At 72.3% G+C, this 16,056-nt stretch overlaps 2 protein-coding genes across 3 annotated transcripts; one reads left to right on the plus strand and one right to left on the minus strand.

The window, feature by feature from the left end:
- Window positions 1-421: 421 nt before the first annotated feature.
- Window positions 422-11,810, minus strand: ENGASE (endo-beta-N-acetylglucosaminidase). Of its 2 annotated transcripts, XM_075441311.1 has the most exons (17): window positions 11,445-11,810; window positions 8,242-8,404; window positions 7,977-8,122; window positions 7,084-7,615; window positions 4,615-4,691; window positions 4,298-4,499; window positions 3,847-3,995; window positions 3,573-3,730; window positions 3,333-3,481; window positions 3,007-3,172; window positions 2,570-2,673; window positions 2,246-2,354; window positions 1,973-2,145; window positions 1,614-1,768; window positions 1,412-1,514; window positions 1,226-1,340; window positions 422-1,138 (listed from the first exon to the last, which is right to left on the minus strand). In XM_075441311.1, exons 2-17 carry the CDS (start codon window positions 8,388-8,390, stop codon window positions 758-760), a joined length of 2,868 nt encoding a protein of 955 aa, XP_075297426.1. In that variant the 5' UTR covers window positions 8,391-8,404; window positions 11,445-11,810; the 3' UTR covers window positions 422-757. The 2 variants fall into 2 exon arrangements, with proteins under 2 accessions (XP_075297426.1, XP_075297425.1); XM_075441310.1 differs by lacking the exons at window positions 7,084-7,615; window positions 7,977-8,122; window positions 8,242-8,404; window positions 11,445-11,810 and adding an exon at window positions 5,043-5,152.
- A 580-nt stretch (window positions 11,811-12,390) lies between these two features.
- CANT1 (calcium activated nucleotidase 1) lies at window positions 12,391-15,561 on the plus strand. The gene is made up of 4 exons (XM_075440820.1): window positions 12,391-12,442; window positions 13,669-14,308; window positions 14,553-14,756; window positions 15,104-15,561. Exons 2-4 carry the CDS (start codon window positions 13,690-13,692, stop codon window positions 15,472-15,474), a joined length of 1,194 nt encoding a protein of 397 aa, XP_075296935.1. The 5' UTR covers window positions 12,391-12,442; window positions 13,669-13,689; the 3' UTR covers window positions 15,475-15,561.
- Window positions 15,562-16,056: the final 495 nt, after the last annotated feature.

The following is a 16,056-nucleotide window of genomic DNA, read 5'->3' on the forward strand; positions in this document are numbered from 1 at the left end:
GGCGCTCCCACCCCGCAGGGAGCAGCCCCGCGCCGGACCCTGCCCCGCTCCCGCCGCCAGCCCCGCTCCTGCAGCCCCCGGCGCGGGGTCTCGACCGGCCCGAGCCCCGGGGTCGGTCTGCAGTAGCCGGGTCTGGAGCCCACCCCGGGGGACCTGCCCGGCCCCCCCCCGCCGCCCCCCGGCCCTGACGTTGCCGCCTGCAGAGGCCCCCGATGCCCCGCAGCGAGCTCCCCCCTTTTCTACGCCCGGTGTACATAGCCCCGGCCCCCGCCCTGTACAAAGCCCCCCCCTCGCTGTACTGGCTTCTTCCTTACAGCAGCCCCCGCGCCGGCCGCCGGCCCCTCCTGTATGCTTCGAAGGTGTGACCATTCTAATAAACAGTATTATTATTATTATTATTATTATTATTATTATTATTATTACAAGGATTATTATTATTATTATTATTGAAATTATTAATAAAGATTTCTTTCTTCAACCAGGGCGACTCAGGGTTTGACTGGGCGCCGGGTGGGGGTCCGGCCATCCCGGCACGGTGCTGTCCTGGGGGCTGGCCCAGGGGGTGGGGGGGGGAACCCTCCCTCCATTTCTCAGACCGTCTGATAATTAATTTGGGGCAGTCCCCCCCGCACTGGCAACGAGGGCTGCGGGAGCAGAAGCGGGGGGTCCCCGGGCAGGGCCCCCCCAGCACCCCGGCCACGGCGCTGGGCGCAGGGACCCCCAGAGCGACGGAGCCCCTCCCCCGCTCGCCAAGGCGTCAAGGCCCCGGCCCCGCCGGCACGGAGTAGACGAGCAGCAGGCGGCCGCAGCCGTCGGGGCCGGCGGGCAGCGCGTCCCGCAGCACCGGCTCCACCAGCAGCTCCAGCCGGCCGGGCCGCCCCACCGTGGGCCGCGGCACCGGCAGCCCCACGGCGCGGTACCGGCAGCCGTGCGCCAGCCCCAGCAGCTGCGGCGCGCCCGGGCCCGGGTCCCGGCGGAGGACGCGGAAGGCGTCGGCCGCATCAGGCGGGAAGGCCCAGCGCAGCGTCAGGCTGAGCGAGAGCTGCTCGGGGCCGGGGCCCGGCTGCCAGCGGAGCTGCGAGGCTGACAGGCCCTGCACCGGCGGCGGGGGTACGGCCACGGTCGCCGCGTCCAGCACCTGCGGGAAGGGGAACGGCCGCACCGTCGGGCGGGGAGCCAGGGGGCCGCCATGCGCCGGCGCGGGGCGGCAGCGGCCGGGACTCACCCGCATCTCGCCGAGCAGGCAGGCGAAGGGCATCTCCCGCGGGCCGGGCTGCGGCCGCGACGCGAGCAGCGAGAGGTCGCGCAGGCTGCAGTCCTGCAGGTCCAGCTCGTAGCACCTGGGAGCGGAGCGTCAGAGCAGGCACAGAGCGGGGGGTCGCAGGGGGCTGGGGGCTGGCAGGGCACTCACCGGCTGGTCCAGCCGTTGGAGCCGCGGTCGCAGGCGGCGAGCGGCGCAGCGAGCCCAGGTGGCGGTGCCGGGAGGAGCCGGGGGTGGTGGCGGCCAGTGGGCTCTGCCAGAGGGAGCGGGGTCACGGGGGGGCTGAGCTGGCCCCGCTCCACGCAGCGGGTGCTGACGGCAGAGAGAGTGGGGGAGGGGGCAGGGTCCTCACCGGGCAGGGAGGCGACGTTGCCCTCGTGGCAGGTCCCCGAGTCGCAGGTGGTGAGCTCCAGCGCGATGGCGAACTCGTCGGGGTGTGGCCCCTCCAGCTTGTAGAGCAGGGTCAGGAAGAGCTTGGGGGGCGCCGGCATCTGCAAAGAGAAGAGGCTGGTGACCCCGAATCCACCCAGAGACAGAGAGAGAGAGGGGGGAGAGAGAGAAGATGCATCGGGTTAGGTCTGCTGGGCAGCGCGCCCCACGGCACGCTCACCGCTGGGCACCGCTCTGCCCGGCCCACGTGAGCTGTGCCGGCACAGTGCCAGCTCGGTGCACAGGGGGTGGGAAGGGGCTCCGCGGCCCCCCCCAACTCACCGGACGGCCACGCGCTGCTGGCCGGCGGGGATGGTGCCCTGCACCCGCAGGGAGCTGCCCCCGCACCAGGCGTCCTGCAGACAGCAGCCGGTGCTCAGCCTGCCCGCGCTCTCCGGGTAGAGCGGCTGGATCTCCTGCGCGCTCAGGTCGTACCAGGGCCCGGCCTCTTCCTCCTGCAGGACAGGGCAAGCAGGGACAGGTGGGGAGCCTGTTGCAGGGACCCCCTCCGCCTGCCCAGCCCCCCCCGGAGCCGGGCCGTCACCCCACACCCACCTTCCCAGCCAGGAACCGGCTGGTGCCCATGCCCAGGCTGAAGGAGGTGGCGAGGGGCAGCGTGCAGATGCTGTGCGTGGGCAGGTGCTCAGCCAGCGAGGCCCAGAACCTGGAGGAACAGGCGAGTGTCCGAACGGAGCCCCCGCCACGGCTGCTGCCCTGGCATGGTACTGGGCACTGCCCAAGCCAGGGCAGAGCGGGGCCAGCCTGGTCCCAGCACGCAGCCGCCCTCTCCCAGCAGCCCCCTCCCGCAGCCCTCCCAGCCTGGGGTGCCCCCAGGGCCACTTCCCTGCCACAGCCCCCACCCCGCCAAGCCGCCCTCACTTGTTCTCGTTCTGCAGGAAGTTTTCCTCCCCCAGGTGCTCGTAGACCCAGCCGGGAGCGAAGATGGCGGCGGAGAGGCCGTGCTGGCGGACCAGGCGCAGGGACTGCAGAGAGGAACGGTGAGCGGTCGCCTTGTCACCTGCCCTGTCCCCACGTCCCCAGGTCCCACTGGCCCCGTGGTGGGGGAGGGCAACACCATGGGGATGTGCTATGGCTCTCCCTCTGCAGGGGCTGTGGCACGGGGATCCCCTGGCTCCCTCTCCGTGCACGGCCAGCAGCCCGGCTGCTCCGGGTTCCCCCACTCCTCACCGCTGTGTCCCCAGGCTGGCAGCCCGGCACGGCACAGCCCGGCACAGCACAGCACAGCCATCGGAGCTCAGAACCCCGTGCCAACAGGGGACCCAGGGTCCTGCTCTTGCCCGGCCCGGCACACCCACCTTGTCAGTGTCAAAGCCACCCCCGACCACATCCCCGCGGGCGAAGACGTCGATGCCGACGTAGACGTCGGTGTGGCGGGGCCCGGCCAGCCGGCGCGTGCGCTCCAGGTGCTCCTCCTTCCAGTTGTAGTTGGTGAAGAGCCCGTCACAGGCGTCAAAGAACACCCTGGGGACAGGGTCAGGGTGGCAAGGCAGGCACGGTGGCTGTCCCTGCAGACCAGCCCGCCAGGGGCTGTGCAGACCATCCCTTGCCCACCGAGAGCTGGGTCGGGGGTGGGCTCATGCCCCCCGCCCGGGGATGGCGGCGGGGCAGGGCCCGGCCTCACCTATTCTCCTCGTTCAGCTCGTTCTGCCATTTCAGCGCGCCGTTCCGCAGGACGCTGTCGTACCAGATCACCATTCCCCCCGGCACGGCGCTGCGCACCTGCGCCGTCAAGTGCCGCAGGAAGGGGGGCAGGTTCCCCACCGCTGCTGCCTGCCAGGAGAGAGCGGGGCAGGTGGGCGCGGGGCGGGCGCGGGGCAGCAGCGGGGGGGCGGGGGAGGGGTACACCGTGACGGCGGCTCACGCTCAGCCTGTTCTCCACGTTGACCAGCCAGCCATCGAAGCGGTAGTGCTGGGCGACGCGCGCCAGCTGCTCGCCCACGGCGCGGTACGCCTCCTCCTCGCCGCCCAGGAACGCCTCGCACAGCTTCTCCCCGTCCGTCCACTCCGTGATGAACGTGCCTGGGGAAGCGGCAGGAGCGGCGTCGGCCGCGCACCCCGGCAAAACCACTGTGTGCCCGGGGCTCCCCAGGACCTGGTCCTGCGGCCGCCGGCCCCGCAGCCGGCCCTGCCCTCACCCAGCACGGGGACGCCGTTCCTGTGCGCCGCGTTAGTCCAGCACACGGGCGGGATGGTGACGGTGTGGTGGCTGAAGTAGACGAAGATGTCGATGTACCGCCAGTGGTAGAAGACGTAGGGATTGCGTGTGGCGGAGCCCTGGATGAACCTGCAGCAGCAAGGAGGGTTGGGCAACGCGGGAAGGATGCCGGCAGACGGCTGCGGGGCTGGGCAGGAGCCTGACTCACGTCCTGGGAGCGCGGCAGAGCTGTGGCACCGAGCCACCCCTGTGCACCCCGGCTAGGGCTGGCCCAAGCGGGGCCACCGCGCTCCAGTGCCCAAACCCAAACCCCTCCGTCCCTGCCCGCCTGCGGCCGGGCCGGCAGGAAACACATCAGGCAGAAGCAGAAGAGGTTTGGGGTCTGAGGCGCTGAGCCCCGCCGCCACGTCTCCCCTCTGCCCAGCACGTACCTGTCCTCCAGGTACCCGCCGCGCATGTCGTGGCACACCAGCGTCCGGGGCCTCTCGCTGCGGAGCGGCGGCTGGCGCTTGGCCAGCGGCACGGTGGAGACGTTGAAGTCATCGTTGCTGTCGGGGCGCCAGGCCAGCAGCTCCTCCAGGCCGGACAAGAAGAAGCTGATGGGCTCCGTCGTCCTGGTGTCGAAGTGCCTCGCTGGCGCAGGCAGGGAGATGGGGGACGGGGTCAGCGGGGCGCGCTGCCCGTGCGGGTCGGTGTCGGCACCGGCACGGGATGGCGGGGAGCGTGGCGGGTGCCCGCGGTGCCTCACCTGGCAGCGGCTGCGGGTCGGTGCTGACGGTGTCGTGCAGGACGGTGGTTCCCCGGGGCTCCGCCGCCGGCTGGAAGCTGCCCGGGGAGGGCGGTGAGGGCCGGGCCGGGCCGGGATGGCACCGCGGCCGGTGCCGAGCCCCGAGCCCGGCCCCTGTCCCGATCTCTGCCTGGTCCCTGCCCTGGTCCCTGCCCCGAGCCTGGTCCCTGCCCCGATCCCGGCCTCTGTCCCGATTCTGGTCCCGATCCCGGTCCTGATCCCTGCCCGGTCCCCTGCCCGGTCCGAGCCCCGATCCCTGTCCCGATCCCGATCCCTGCCCGATCCCGGTCCCGTTCCCGGTCCCGATCCCGGTCCCGATCCCTGCCCTGGTCCCTGCCCGATCCCTGCCCAGCCCCGGCCCAGACCCCCGCCCCGGACCCCGCGCCCACCTCCTCCTCCGCCGCCTCCCGCCGCGCTCCGCCCCCGCTTCCGCCGGCTCCTCCGCCGCCGCCCCGGCCCTCTTCCCGCGCCGCCCGGGCCCTTCCTGCGCCTCCGCCATGGCTCTGCCGCCGCTGCCGCCGGTGCTGCCGCTGCTGCCGGTGCTGCCGCTGCTGCCGCCCGCTCTGACGCGGCCCCGGCCCGGCCCGGCTCGCCCGGAGGCGCGGCCCCAGGAGCTCCGCCCGCCCCGGCCCGGCCCCGGGGTGGGTCCGTGTGTCCCGCGGCGGGTCCGTGTATCCCGGGATGGGGACGTGTCTCCTGGGATGCGACGTGAGTCCTGGGACAGGCTGCAAGTCCTGGGACACGGCCATGTGTCCTGGAATGGACTATGTGTCCCGGGGTGGGACATGTGCCCCAGAACAGGCCGTGCTGTGCAGACTGGGCCAGAGCCGGTGCCGGCAGCCGCCCCGCAGCAGGCAGCCGTCCCCTCGTGCCGTGTGCCAGCCGCGCCGGCAGCCCCAGCGCTGCCCACTGCCCGAGGGACCGGGAGCTGCCGCGGGGCTTTGCCCCCACCGCAGGGCTGGGACCGGGCTCTGGCCGGCCATGAGCGGGGCAGCTGCCCCCACCCCTGCCGCCGGGTCCCGGGGGCCCTGAGGGTGCTGCCAGCCCCACCGGGCCCCCCTCACCACCCACCCGTGGGGCCGAGGCTCTGCTTCAGCTCAGCCCTGGGCCATCGCTCCCGTCCCTGCTCTGCTGGGCGCGTGCTGGTCTCCAGCTGCAGCCCTGCTCTGCCCAGCCATGGACCCACCGATCCAGACCCTGACCCACCGGCGTCCCAGCTTGACCTCAGACCTGCCGCATCACCGTGGGCGTGCTGGATCATCGGGATTCTTGGCAAACCCAGCCACCACCCCCAGCCCCCGCTGCTTGCGGGCTGACGGCTCTGTTACTGTGCTCAGCTTCCAGCTCCCTGGCCCGTGGGGAGCGGCCAGGCCTCACAGAGACTGGCACAGGGCTCCCCGGCTCTCCAGCGATGATCTGCCCTTCCCTGCCCACCACCAGCTCGGCAGCACCGTGCCAGCCCACGGCTCTCGGGGAGACCCCGCACCCTGGGAGCGGGAACCTGCACTGAGCCGCTCGGAGCCTCCGCACACACAGCGCAAGCAGACGCGCCGAAAGCGTGAGTAGGACTCGAAATCACGGGGTGTTTAATGTGGTCGCAAGCTGCGCAGAGAGCGAGGGGCGGCACACCGCCCCGCGCCCCGCTTTGCCATTGCGTCTACAAAAATACGAAGCCTGGCCAGCAGATAACCTAACCGAAGAGGAAGCAGCTGAGGCCGAAGGCCCCACACCCAGGGCTGCCGGTGGGGAGCCTGCCCCTCCTCGGCAGCATCGGCACCGAGCAGAGGCTGCATGCGGGGAACAGTGACGGGGCCTTGCAGAGGGGAACTGATGCAATCCGCCGCCCCGGGGAGCACCTGGGGGAAGCGTCGGCCCGGAGGGTGCCCAGCGCCGTGCGGCAGCGCCCGTGCTGCTGGGACCCATCGCCACGGGAGGAAAGAAGGGCCCTCAGTGGTCTTGTTGCCTTTCCTGATGGAGACTGAGCACTCTCTGCCCCTTTCCAGGAGAAGGAGCCTGCAGAGCACATCACAGCGCGAGGGGGGAAGGGAGGAACACGGCGCATGTGTCTGCGCTGCCTGGCACCAGGGCACGGGCAGGCAAACCCGTTCGGCCGGTGCCGGCTCACAGCCAGTGCCCCGAACTCATGTGCCCCCGCAAACCCAGCTCCGCAGCGGGCGCAGGCGGGGATGAGCCCTGTGCCCGCCCCAGGCGAGCGGCCGCTGCCTGCGTCGCAAACGCAGCAGAGGCTGGAAACGGCTCCGACTCCTCCGGGCGCATCCGATCGGCCTCGCGGGGCTGGGAGTGGGGGGCTCACGCGCTCGGGCAGCTGCTGGGGCAGCGGCACGGAGCAGCGCGAGCAGCGCGACAGCGGGTGGCATGCCCGGGGCGAGGGGACACCCACCCCGGGGCGCTCAGGGGTCCCCGCTGTACTTGATGAGGTGGCCGCTGAAGGTGACGTAAGTGTCGTACTCATCGCTGAAGATGGCGTTCTCGCGCTCGCCCTTGTAGAGCCGCACCCAGACCTCGTCCTGCTCGCGCAGCTCCAGCATGACACTCTGGCTCTGCATGATGCTGCGGTCGCTCACCTGGGCGTAGAGGATCACCACCTCTGCCCCGTTGCGCATCAGGTGCAGGTACGTCTCCTTCTGGTTCCAGGTGTGCACGTTCAGGCTGAAGTAGTAGATCCCGGGGACGTAGCAGTAAAACTTGCCCGTGAACATGTTGAAGTGCTCGTAGAGGTTGACAAACTCCGTGTCGAAGATGAGGGTCTGGTAGTAGTCGTTGCTGTGCAGGGGCTTCTTGCGGCCCACCGAGAAGGCGGCGTAGTGGCTCTTGCAGCGCTCCCCCGGGGCGCCCACGCTGCCCTTCTGTCCCTTTGGCCCCGCGTGGCCCCTGCTGCCAGCCACCCCCGTCTTGCCGAACTTGCCCTGCATGCCCCGCTCGCCGCGGTCCCCCTTCTCGCCTGGGCCAAGCAGGAGGGACAGTTGTGCTGTCAGAGGTGGTGCCACCTCCAAACCCGGTGCCCAGGGAGCCCCTTTGGCTGGCAGAGGGGGACGGAGACAGCCAGGACCCCCCAGCCCCGCTCCCTCCCTGGCTCTGCCGCCGCCTCCAAAGCTGCTGCCCAGAGGCCACCAGCGCAGGAGCAGCTCACGCCCCGGGGGGTCCCTTGCCCACCCCCCTCTGCCCAGGCACCCAGCCCCTCCTTCCCAGTTTGCAGGAGACTGGTGCCCCCGAGAGCTGGCACTGGGAGCCCAGCTGTGCGCTGGGCAGGCTGCGGGTGCCCAGGCTGCCGTGCCGCAGCGCGGGGCCCTGCCAGCCCTCACCTTTCAGGATGGTCACGTTGATCCGAGGCAGGGGCTGGTACTGGGGGTAGGAGAAGCGCTGCTCGGGCGGCTCGCAGCAGCGGACGCAGCGGGGACGCGGGGGCAGCCGCTCTGGGGCACCGCCAGCCGCCTGCTCTGGCGAGACGCTGCGGAGGGCAGAAAGCAAAGCGCAACGGGGAGCTGCGGGTGGGGGCCGGAGCCCTTTGCGGTGCCGGGGCTGCCCCGGCCACCGCTGTGAAAGGGCCCAGCCCCGGGGTCCCCTCACCTGGCTGCGTGGTGCTGGGACGGTGTCTCCGTGGGGTCCGTCTGCGGACGCTGGCCGGGGCTGGGGCTGGGGCTGGGCTGGCTCCGCGCAGGCGAGGGCAGCAGCAGGCAGGAGAGCAGCAGGACACCAAGTGCCCCAAGCCCCTCCATGCTGTGGCAGTGCCCTGTGAGATGCCAGGGACGGCTGAGGGGGAGAGCAAGGCCTGGCGGAGCCATGATCGGCAGAGATGCCGTGCCGTGCCGTGCCGTGCCAGCCTGGCTGCACCCGGTGCCGTCCCCGGGACAGGACCTGGCACACCAGGCAGCCCCAGGCCTCCAGCCCCAAAAGGCTGCTCTTGCAGCAGCCCTTCCCCAGCAGAGCCTGCAGCGTGGGCACACGCAGCTCTTGCAGCTCCAGGGACCATCTGCACCTAAAGAGCCGCTTCCAGCTGGGCCAGGTGCCTCGGCGGTGCTGCAGCGAGCGCCCGGAGCCCCGTGTTTGGGGCAGTGCAGGGGCTTGGGGCTCACCAGCAAGCTGGGAGCTGGGGCCAGGCAGCCTCCAGAGCCCTGGCACCCGTGGAAGAGGGATCACCCGGGGAGCCGAGGGTGGAGCGGAGCAGCAGCCGTTGGCGGACTGGCCAAGCCCTGCGCCAAGCATGACTGCTCCTACGCAGCCCGGCTCCGGCTGCCTCCCATGGACACCCAAGAGCAGCGGCTCGGCGCCTGAGAAAATTACAGGCAGCTCCAAATGCCACAGGGCAAATGTCAGGGTGCAGCCCTGCCTGCCGTGAGGGACCCCAGCCCTGCCTGGAGGGGGTCTGCAGCCCTCCTCCCTCCCTAGGACATGCAAGGATGCCTGCAGCTCGGGCTGCACCGGCCCCGTGAGAGGGGCTGCTGCGCCCCAGGAGCTGCCAGCCCTCCCCTGTGCCTGGGGACACGGCAGGGAGACAAAACCCGCTTCGCTGGAGGGGTGCACGCAGGCGGGGAGCCGGCCGTGACGGGGAGAAACCTCCCTGGGAGCCCACGTCCTGCGTGGGGCCAAAGCTAATATTTGCAGTTGCCGGTGGCACCATGGCCCAACCCGGGCAGCTCCGCTTCCTTCCCTGCCTTATCGCAGCCGTATCCGCTCGAGGCGTGGGGCCGGGCACGCAGCACCGCAGCCCCGCAGGCGCCACGAAGCCACGGCCACACATGCATGCGGCACTGCCCAGCCGCTCGGCATCCGCGGCGGCAGGGTCCGAGGCAGTGCCGGGGCACGACCAGCCGGGCACAGGGCTGCAGGCGTGGGCTGCCCGGTCCCATGCCCTCCGTGCTGCGGCCTTGCAGCGCCGGGGTGGGGAAGGCTGCCTGCCAGGCTGCTGTCTCGGTCAGGTGCCTCCCTGAAGGGCACGGCCGTTGCCTTTCTCCCCCCCGGACAGCCTCCCCCCACACCGGCCGTGCTCCGTGGGCTCTGCCGGGATCCCGGAGCGCCCGCCCCGAGGGGCAAAGGGCCCCGCACAGCACAGCCCCACGTCCTGGGGTGGGCCAGGCCACGGGGAAGGATTTGGGGGCAGAATCCTGGTGTTATGGTGAATGCCCTCTCCGAGGAGCAGGGTCCCCAGTCAGCGGTCGCCAGGCTGGGCCAGCCTGCGGGCCGGCTGCTCCCGTCGTCCCCGAGGGCGGGGGCTGTGGGGTCCGCGGACCGGGCGGGCATGCTCCGGCAGCGGGCGCGGAGGGCGTTCGACGCCAGGACGGATGCCTGGCTTATGAGTCACCTGCGCCAGGGCCGGGAAGGGCGGAGGGACGGGGCCAGGCTCCGAAGGCCTGTCCCGCTGCTCGCACCCTCTGCAAAGGGCCCGTCCCCTCACACGCTCCCTGGGTCCCCCTGCCTCTGTCCCCTGCCTCGCGTCGTTATCTGGGCCCACGTCGCGCTGGCGCTGCCGAGTACGGGCAGAGGCAGGGCTGTGGGCAGCCTGGCGCCATGTCCCCCTGCCCACGCCTCGTGCCTGCCCGTGCTCAGCTCCGTAGGCAGGGGAGCAGCGGATCCACGGATGGAAGCGCGGAGGAGGCCAGGCAGGGGCTGGTGAGCAGGTCTCATCCAGGGCAGCCTCGGCACTGGCCCTCTTCCCCCTGCCTGGCCTCCAGTGAGCGTGGCACGCAGCCCGCCGGGGCTTGGGGAAGCCCGTGGCTGTCCCTCGGCGCTGGAACCGTCAAACCAGACGTTCCCCTGGGACCTGCAGCAGGCTCAGCCCTGGGGAAAACGCAGCTCTGCAGGGAGCTGCTCTGCAGGGAGAAGAAATCCTTCAGCAGGAAATTCCCACCGAGGACGGCAGTGCGCTTCCCGGCTGTCGCAGGGCTGGAAACGGAGGCGAGCGTGTGGGGCGGGAGGTGCCTGCGCACGCAGGGGCACAGACAGCTCGGCGGAAGGGACGCTGTTTTTCCTGTCAGGGCTGGGTGCTCTCCAGGAGCGGTTTGGGTTTGCAGATTTAAGTTCAGTGGGTGCTAAAGCCTTGAGACTGCAAGCCAAAAGATCCTGAAACACATTCCTGGCGGTGATAAAGACCAGGATGAAACACGCGCAAATCCCGGGGGAGGGATGAGGGGGCTGGGATGGGTGGTGTGGAGGCAGCAGGACCCTCCTCGCTCTCCCCACTCGGGTGCTGGCTGCAGCGGCTGGAGCCAGGATGCCGCTGGCACCGGGGCCGTGCTGGTGGGACGGCTCCCTGCCTTCACTCCCACAGCAGTGCAGACCTAGCAGGCAGCAGGGCCAGCGGCGTGGTCACAGCCCTCCAGGTCCCGTGGCACCCAGCAGCACCGATGAGATGTGCTGGGGACCCCAGGAGTCCCCACGTCCCCGCAGACGTGCCCGGGGCTGGCCCAGTACTGGGCTGGATGTGCTGGTGGGGACTGGCTGTGCAGGCGGAGGCCTGGCTGGGGGATCTGCACGGCGCCGAGCCCGCACTGCCGGCTCCAGCACCAGCCCTCTCCCAGGCTCTGCCCTCCCGGGGCTGCCGCGGGTGGGTCTGTGCCTCGGCGGACCCTGGGGTCCCCATGGCCCCCTCCACAGGCAGGGCCGGGTCCCCCTCGCTGGACGTGCCCCGCGGCGCCCGGCGAGGTGGAGCTGCCTCCCGGGTGAGTCCGCACCGATGCCGCAGAACCCGACGCCGACGGGCGCACAGCAAGGTGCAGCTCTGGGGCGCTGGTCCCCAGGCCTGCAGGGCCCCCCCAAAGCCGCCCCCCACCTACCTCCAGGGCAGGGGCCGCTCCCTCCTGGCGCTGCCTTCCCGTCCCTAGAGCATCCCCCCGGGCGCGGGGCAGAGCCTGCCCGCGGCCGATCGCCTGCCGCCCGCTCCGCGGCCGCCTCTCCTCCCTTGGCCCGGGCGGAAATGCACTTTCTAGAAAGCGCGGGCGGCAGCGGCGGAGCGGGACGAGGCACGCAGCCCTCCCACTGCCAGATGGGAGCCCAGCGCGCCGGCAGCCGGCGTTAACCATGTGTGCTCCCGGCGCCGGCCAGCACCGGGCCCGCGGCCACGGCCGGTGCCACATCGGGGTCAGGGGCCAGGGCCGGGGTCTGTGACCCTGGAGGCCGCCGCTTCACTCGGGGCAGGGCCCTGCCCCAGGCCGGGGGAGCCGCCGGCCGCTCCCAGCCCTGGGGACACCGGGGGGGGGGGGGGGGGCCGTTGGCGGGCGGCCGCTGGCAGCTGGACCCGAGCGCGGGGCCCACGGCGGGGGCCGGCCCTGCTTCCCGCAGCCCGCCTGGTGGGGGCACACGGGGGTACCCGGGGCAGCGCCGGCGCGGCGGCGGGGGCTGCGGGCTGCGGCCGGGCCTGCACCGGGGGCTGCCCCGGGGCCATGCCCACGGGGCAGCGCCGGGCAGCGGGTACAGGCCCACCCGGGGCCGGGCTGCGGGGGATGCCACACCGCAAGGCCGGCTCGGGCCCCGCAGCGCGGCTCCGCGGCGCTGAGCTGCAGCCGCCCGTGCGTGGGAGCTCGGGGCTGGCGGGACCCTTCCCGCTGGGCCCGGCCCGATTCGGGCGCGGAGCAGGCCGCGGGGCGGACTACAGCTCCCAGCAGCCCTCGCGGCGCGGCGGGCGGGGCAGTGGAGCGCGGGGGCTGCCGGGAGTTGTCGTTTGCGCCGCGAGCGCGGTGGTTTGGGCGCTTCCGGCTGCCGTGGCGGCGCGCGGGGGCTGCCGGGAGCTGTAGGCGGCGGCGGCGGGGAGGAGGCGGGCGGCGGCGCTCGGGCGGTGAGCGGGGATCGGGCACCGTGGACAGGGGCGGGCGAGGGGCCGGGCCGGGCCTGCAGCACCGGACTCCCCGCCGGGCTGGGGCGGTGGCACCGCGGGGCCCGAGCACCCCGCCGGGACGGGAGCGCCGGGGTCCCCGGGGCCGTATCCGGGGCCGGGGGGGCCCGCTCGGTCCCGGCGCTGCCCCGCCTTCCTGGCAGCGCGCTCGGGGAGCGGGCCCGGGGGTCGCCGTGGCCGTGCCTGAGGGCCCGGGGGTCCCGCGGCCGTGGTCAGGGCGGTGCCGGGGTCCCGCGGCCGCGCTGGGGGCCGGTGCAGCGAGCGGGGTCCCGGCGGACGGAGCGGCTCCCCCTTCCCGCGGGGTCCGTCCCGGCTGCAGCGGGGCCCCGGGGCGAGCAGCCGTGCCCCCGGGCCGGGCCCCTCCGGGCCGGGCCCCCCGCGCTCAATGCCGCCTCTGTTCGCGCCTGGGGCTGCGGAAAGGCGCCTTGAGAGCCCCGGGGACCGGCCCGGGGGTCCCCCGCCCGGGGCTGGGGTCCTGGCCCGGGGCTGCGCGGCTCCGGGTGGGAGCGGGCGACCCGGGGGCACCTTCCCTTCCCGGGAGCCGCTGCCCGCTGCCCGGCCCCGGTGCCCGCTCCCCTGTGCTGCGGGGAGGGGTCCTGGCCCTGCGGGTGGGCACAGCCCGGGTGGGTTGAGGTGCCCACGGGCGCGTCCTGCCCCGGGGAGATGGGGGGGGATGGAGGGATGGGGGGGGCTGCTGGGGCCCTGAGGCTGGGCAGGTCGGGGTGCGTCCCTTGGACCCGGGCGCTGCGCTTCCTGCTGCGGCGCTGGCACCCTGCTCGGGCGGGGCTGCCACGCGTCCCCTCTGTCCCCTGGGGCCTGGGCACACGTTCGGCAGCCGGGCCGGTTCCTGGGGGCTGCCGGAGCTGGGCCAGGCCGGCCGGCTGCTCCCGAGGCAGTGAGGGTCGTCCCCGCCGCCGGACGGGACCCTGATTCCTCCTGGGGCTGTGCCGGACGCTGCGCAGCGGCGTGGGGGCTCGCTGCGTGCCGGGGTGCCTCGGCTCCCTGCCTGGGGCTTGTGCCGGTGTGGGCGTGCGGAGGGGGTGAGCTGGGGCTGAGAGCGGCTGCAGCAGCAGAGCGGCCCCCCTCTGCTGCGGGAGAGGGGCTGGGCCCCGGCGCGGGGCCGTGCCGGGCTCCAGCTCTGACCTGCGTCCTCCCGCCTTGGCCTCCAGGTTCTCCTCGCCCCCGGTCGGATGCCCGGCCCGCCCTGCCATGAGTCTATGAGCCCCCTCCGGATCAGCGTGGGTGGTCTGCCGGTCCTCGCGTCCATGACCAAGGGCGCTGACCCCCGCTTCCGACTGCGCTGGAAGGCCATCGTGCTGTCGTCGGCCTGCGTGGGGTTTGTGCTGCTGCTCTTCTGCCTGCACCGGTCCTCCCCGGCACGGCCCGTCCCACCCAATCCTCGGAACTGGCGGCTCAGCCTGCAGGCAGGGGACCGCTACAATGACACCTACCCGCTGTCCCCACCCCAGAGAAACCCCGAGGGCGTGCGCTACCGCATCGGCGTCATCGCGGACCTGGACACGCAGTCGCGGGGCTCTGAGGAGCACACCTGGTTCAGTTACCTGAAGAAGGGCTACCTGGTGCTGTCGGACAGCGGGGACAGGGTGAGGGTGGAGTGGGACGAAGATGAGAGCGTGCTGCAGTCCCACCTGGCTGAGAAGGGCAGGGGCATGGAGCTCTCCGAGCTGGTGGTCTTCAACGGGAAGCTGTACACCGTGGACGACCGGACGGGAGTCGTCTACCAGATTGAGGGCAACAAGGTGGTGCCCTGGGTGATCCTCCCGGATGGGGACGGCACGGTGGGGAAAGGTGAGCTCTCCCGTCCCGCCCTGCAGACGCAGAGCCCTTGTCCTTGCCCCTCAGGGGGCTCGAGGGGGTGGGGTGCACCTTTTCGGTGACCCTGTGAACCCGGCCGGGCCGGGGGTGGTGGCTGGCTGCGTGCGGGAGGCTGTGCCCAGCACCGGGCCATGCGGTGTGGCGTTGAGGGGAGCGGGGGCCGCTGTGGTGCCCGCGTGCTGGCCGAGCCCCGGCTCGTGCGTTCTCTCCACTGCAGGCTTCAAGGCGGAGTGGCTGGCGGTGAAGGATGAGCACCTCTACGTGGGGGGCCTGGGCAAGGAGTGGACCACGACGACGGGGGAGGTGGTGAACGAGAACCCCGAGTGGGTGAAGGTCATTGGCTACAAGGGTGACGTGGGCCACGAGAACTGGGTGGCGAACTACAACGCGCTGAGGGCTGCAGCGGGCATCCGACCCCCAGGTACTGAGCGAGGCTCCCTCCTGCCACCCCATGTCCCACACCCCCTGCGGGCTCCGGGGCTGAGGGCTCCCCCCCCACCAGACACCGGGACTGGAGCGAGAGTTAAAGGATGCTGGAGGCCGGAGACTCTCCCCTGCGCTGTCCGGTTTTGTCCCCAGCCTGTGCCACGAGCAGCTGGGGGGTGGCTCAGCCGGCGCTGTGCCTGGCAGCCGGGCCCCGGGGCAGAGGAGGCCGTGCTGGGGTGCCCGGGCTCGGCGCTGGGAGGGGCTGGGAGGGCGGCTGTGGCGGGCAGTGGGGCAGGGGGGCCACGTGTGCCCCGTGCCGTCAGACCCCGCTCCCTGCCGCAGGTTACCTGATCCACGAGTCGGCCTCCTGGAGCGACACGCTGCAGCGCTGGTTCTTCCTGCCGCGCCGCGCCAGCCACGAGCGCTACAGCGAGAAGGCGGACGAGCGGCGAGGCACCAACCTGCTGCTGAGCTCCACCCAGGACTTCGGGGACGTGACGGTGGGACGCGTGGGCGAGGCGGTCCCCACCCACGGCTTCTCCTCCTTCAAGTTCATCCCGGACACAGACGACCAGATCATCGTGGCGCTGAAATCGGAAGAGGACAACGGCAAGATCGCCAGCTACATCATGGCCTTCACGCTGGACGGGCGCTTCCTCCTGCCCGAGACCAGGATCGGGAGCGTGAAATACGAGGGCATTGAGTTTATTTAACCGACTTCTGCACTGGACCAGCGGGGTGCGGGCGGCCGAGGGGTGCCGGGCAGCGCGCCCAGCTCTGGCCTTGGCGTCTCCGGTAAAGCGTTGGCTCTGCTGCAGCAGGCGTGGTGCGAGTGTTTCGGCAGTGGCACCTGGTGGCAAGGGACTGCCAGCACAGGGTGCGGTGACCCCCAGCCCCGCCGCGATGTCCCCGGGCAGGCCCTGTGCTGCCGCCCTAGCGCCCAGCCCCTGGCTGCGACGGGAACCCTCTGCGGCGAGTCGGTGGCTCTGGTGACGTCCTGGCTCTGCGTTTGCAGCCGAGGAGGAGCCTGAGCGCCAGCTCTGCAGTGCTGCGCCTGTCCCGCCATGCCGCCGGGCTCCCCGGGCGCAGGGGGGTGTCCAGCCGGAGCACCGGGCCCGTCCCGGTACCTGCGGGAGCGGCTCTGGCCTGGGCCCTGGCAGCCTGTCCTGGGGCCACCTTGCAGGAGAACCTCTGTTCTGTGTCCCAGTACCTGTCTGGGAACGTGCCGGAGACGTGGGGACAGGCATCCCTGGGGGGAGGAGCATCCCAGGGCACGACTGCCCGGATCCTGCCCC

This window comes from Opisthocomus hoazin, chromosome 21, assembly GCF_030867145.1.
Source record: "Opisthocomus hoazin isolate bOpiHoa1 chromosome 21, bOpiHoa1.hap1, whole genome shotgun sequence".
Taxonomy (NCBI): Eukaryota; Metazoa; Chordata; class Aves; order Opisthocomiformes; family Opisthocomidae; genus Opisthocomus; species Opisthocomus hoazin.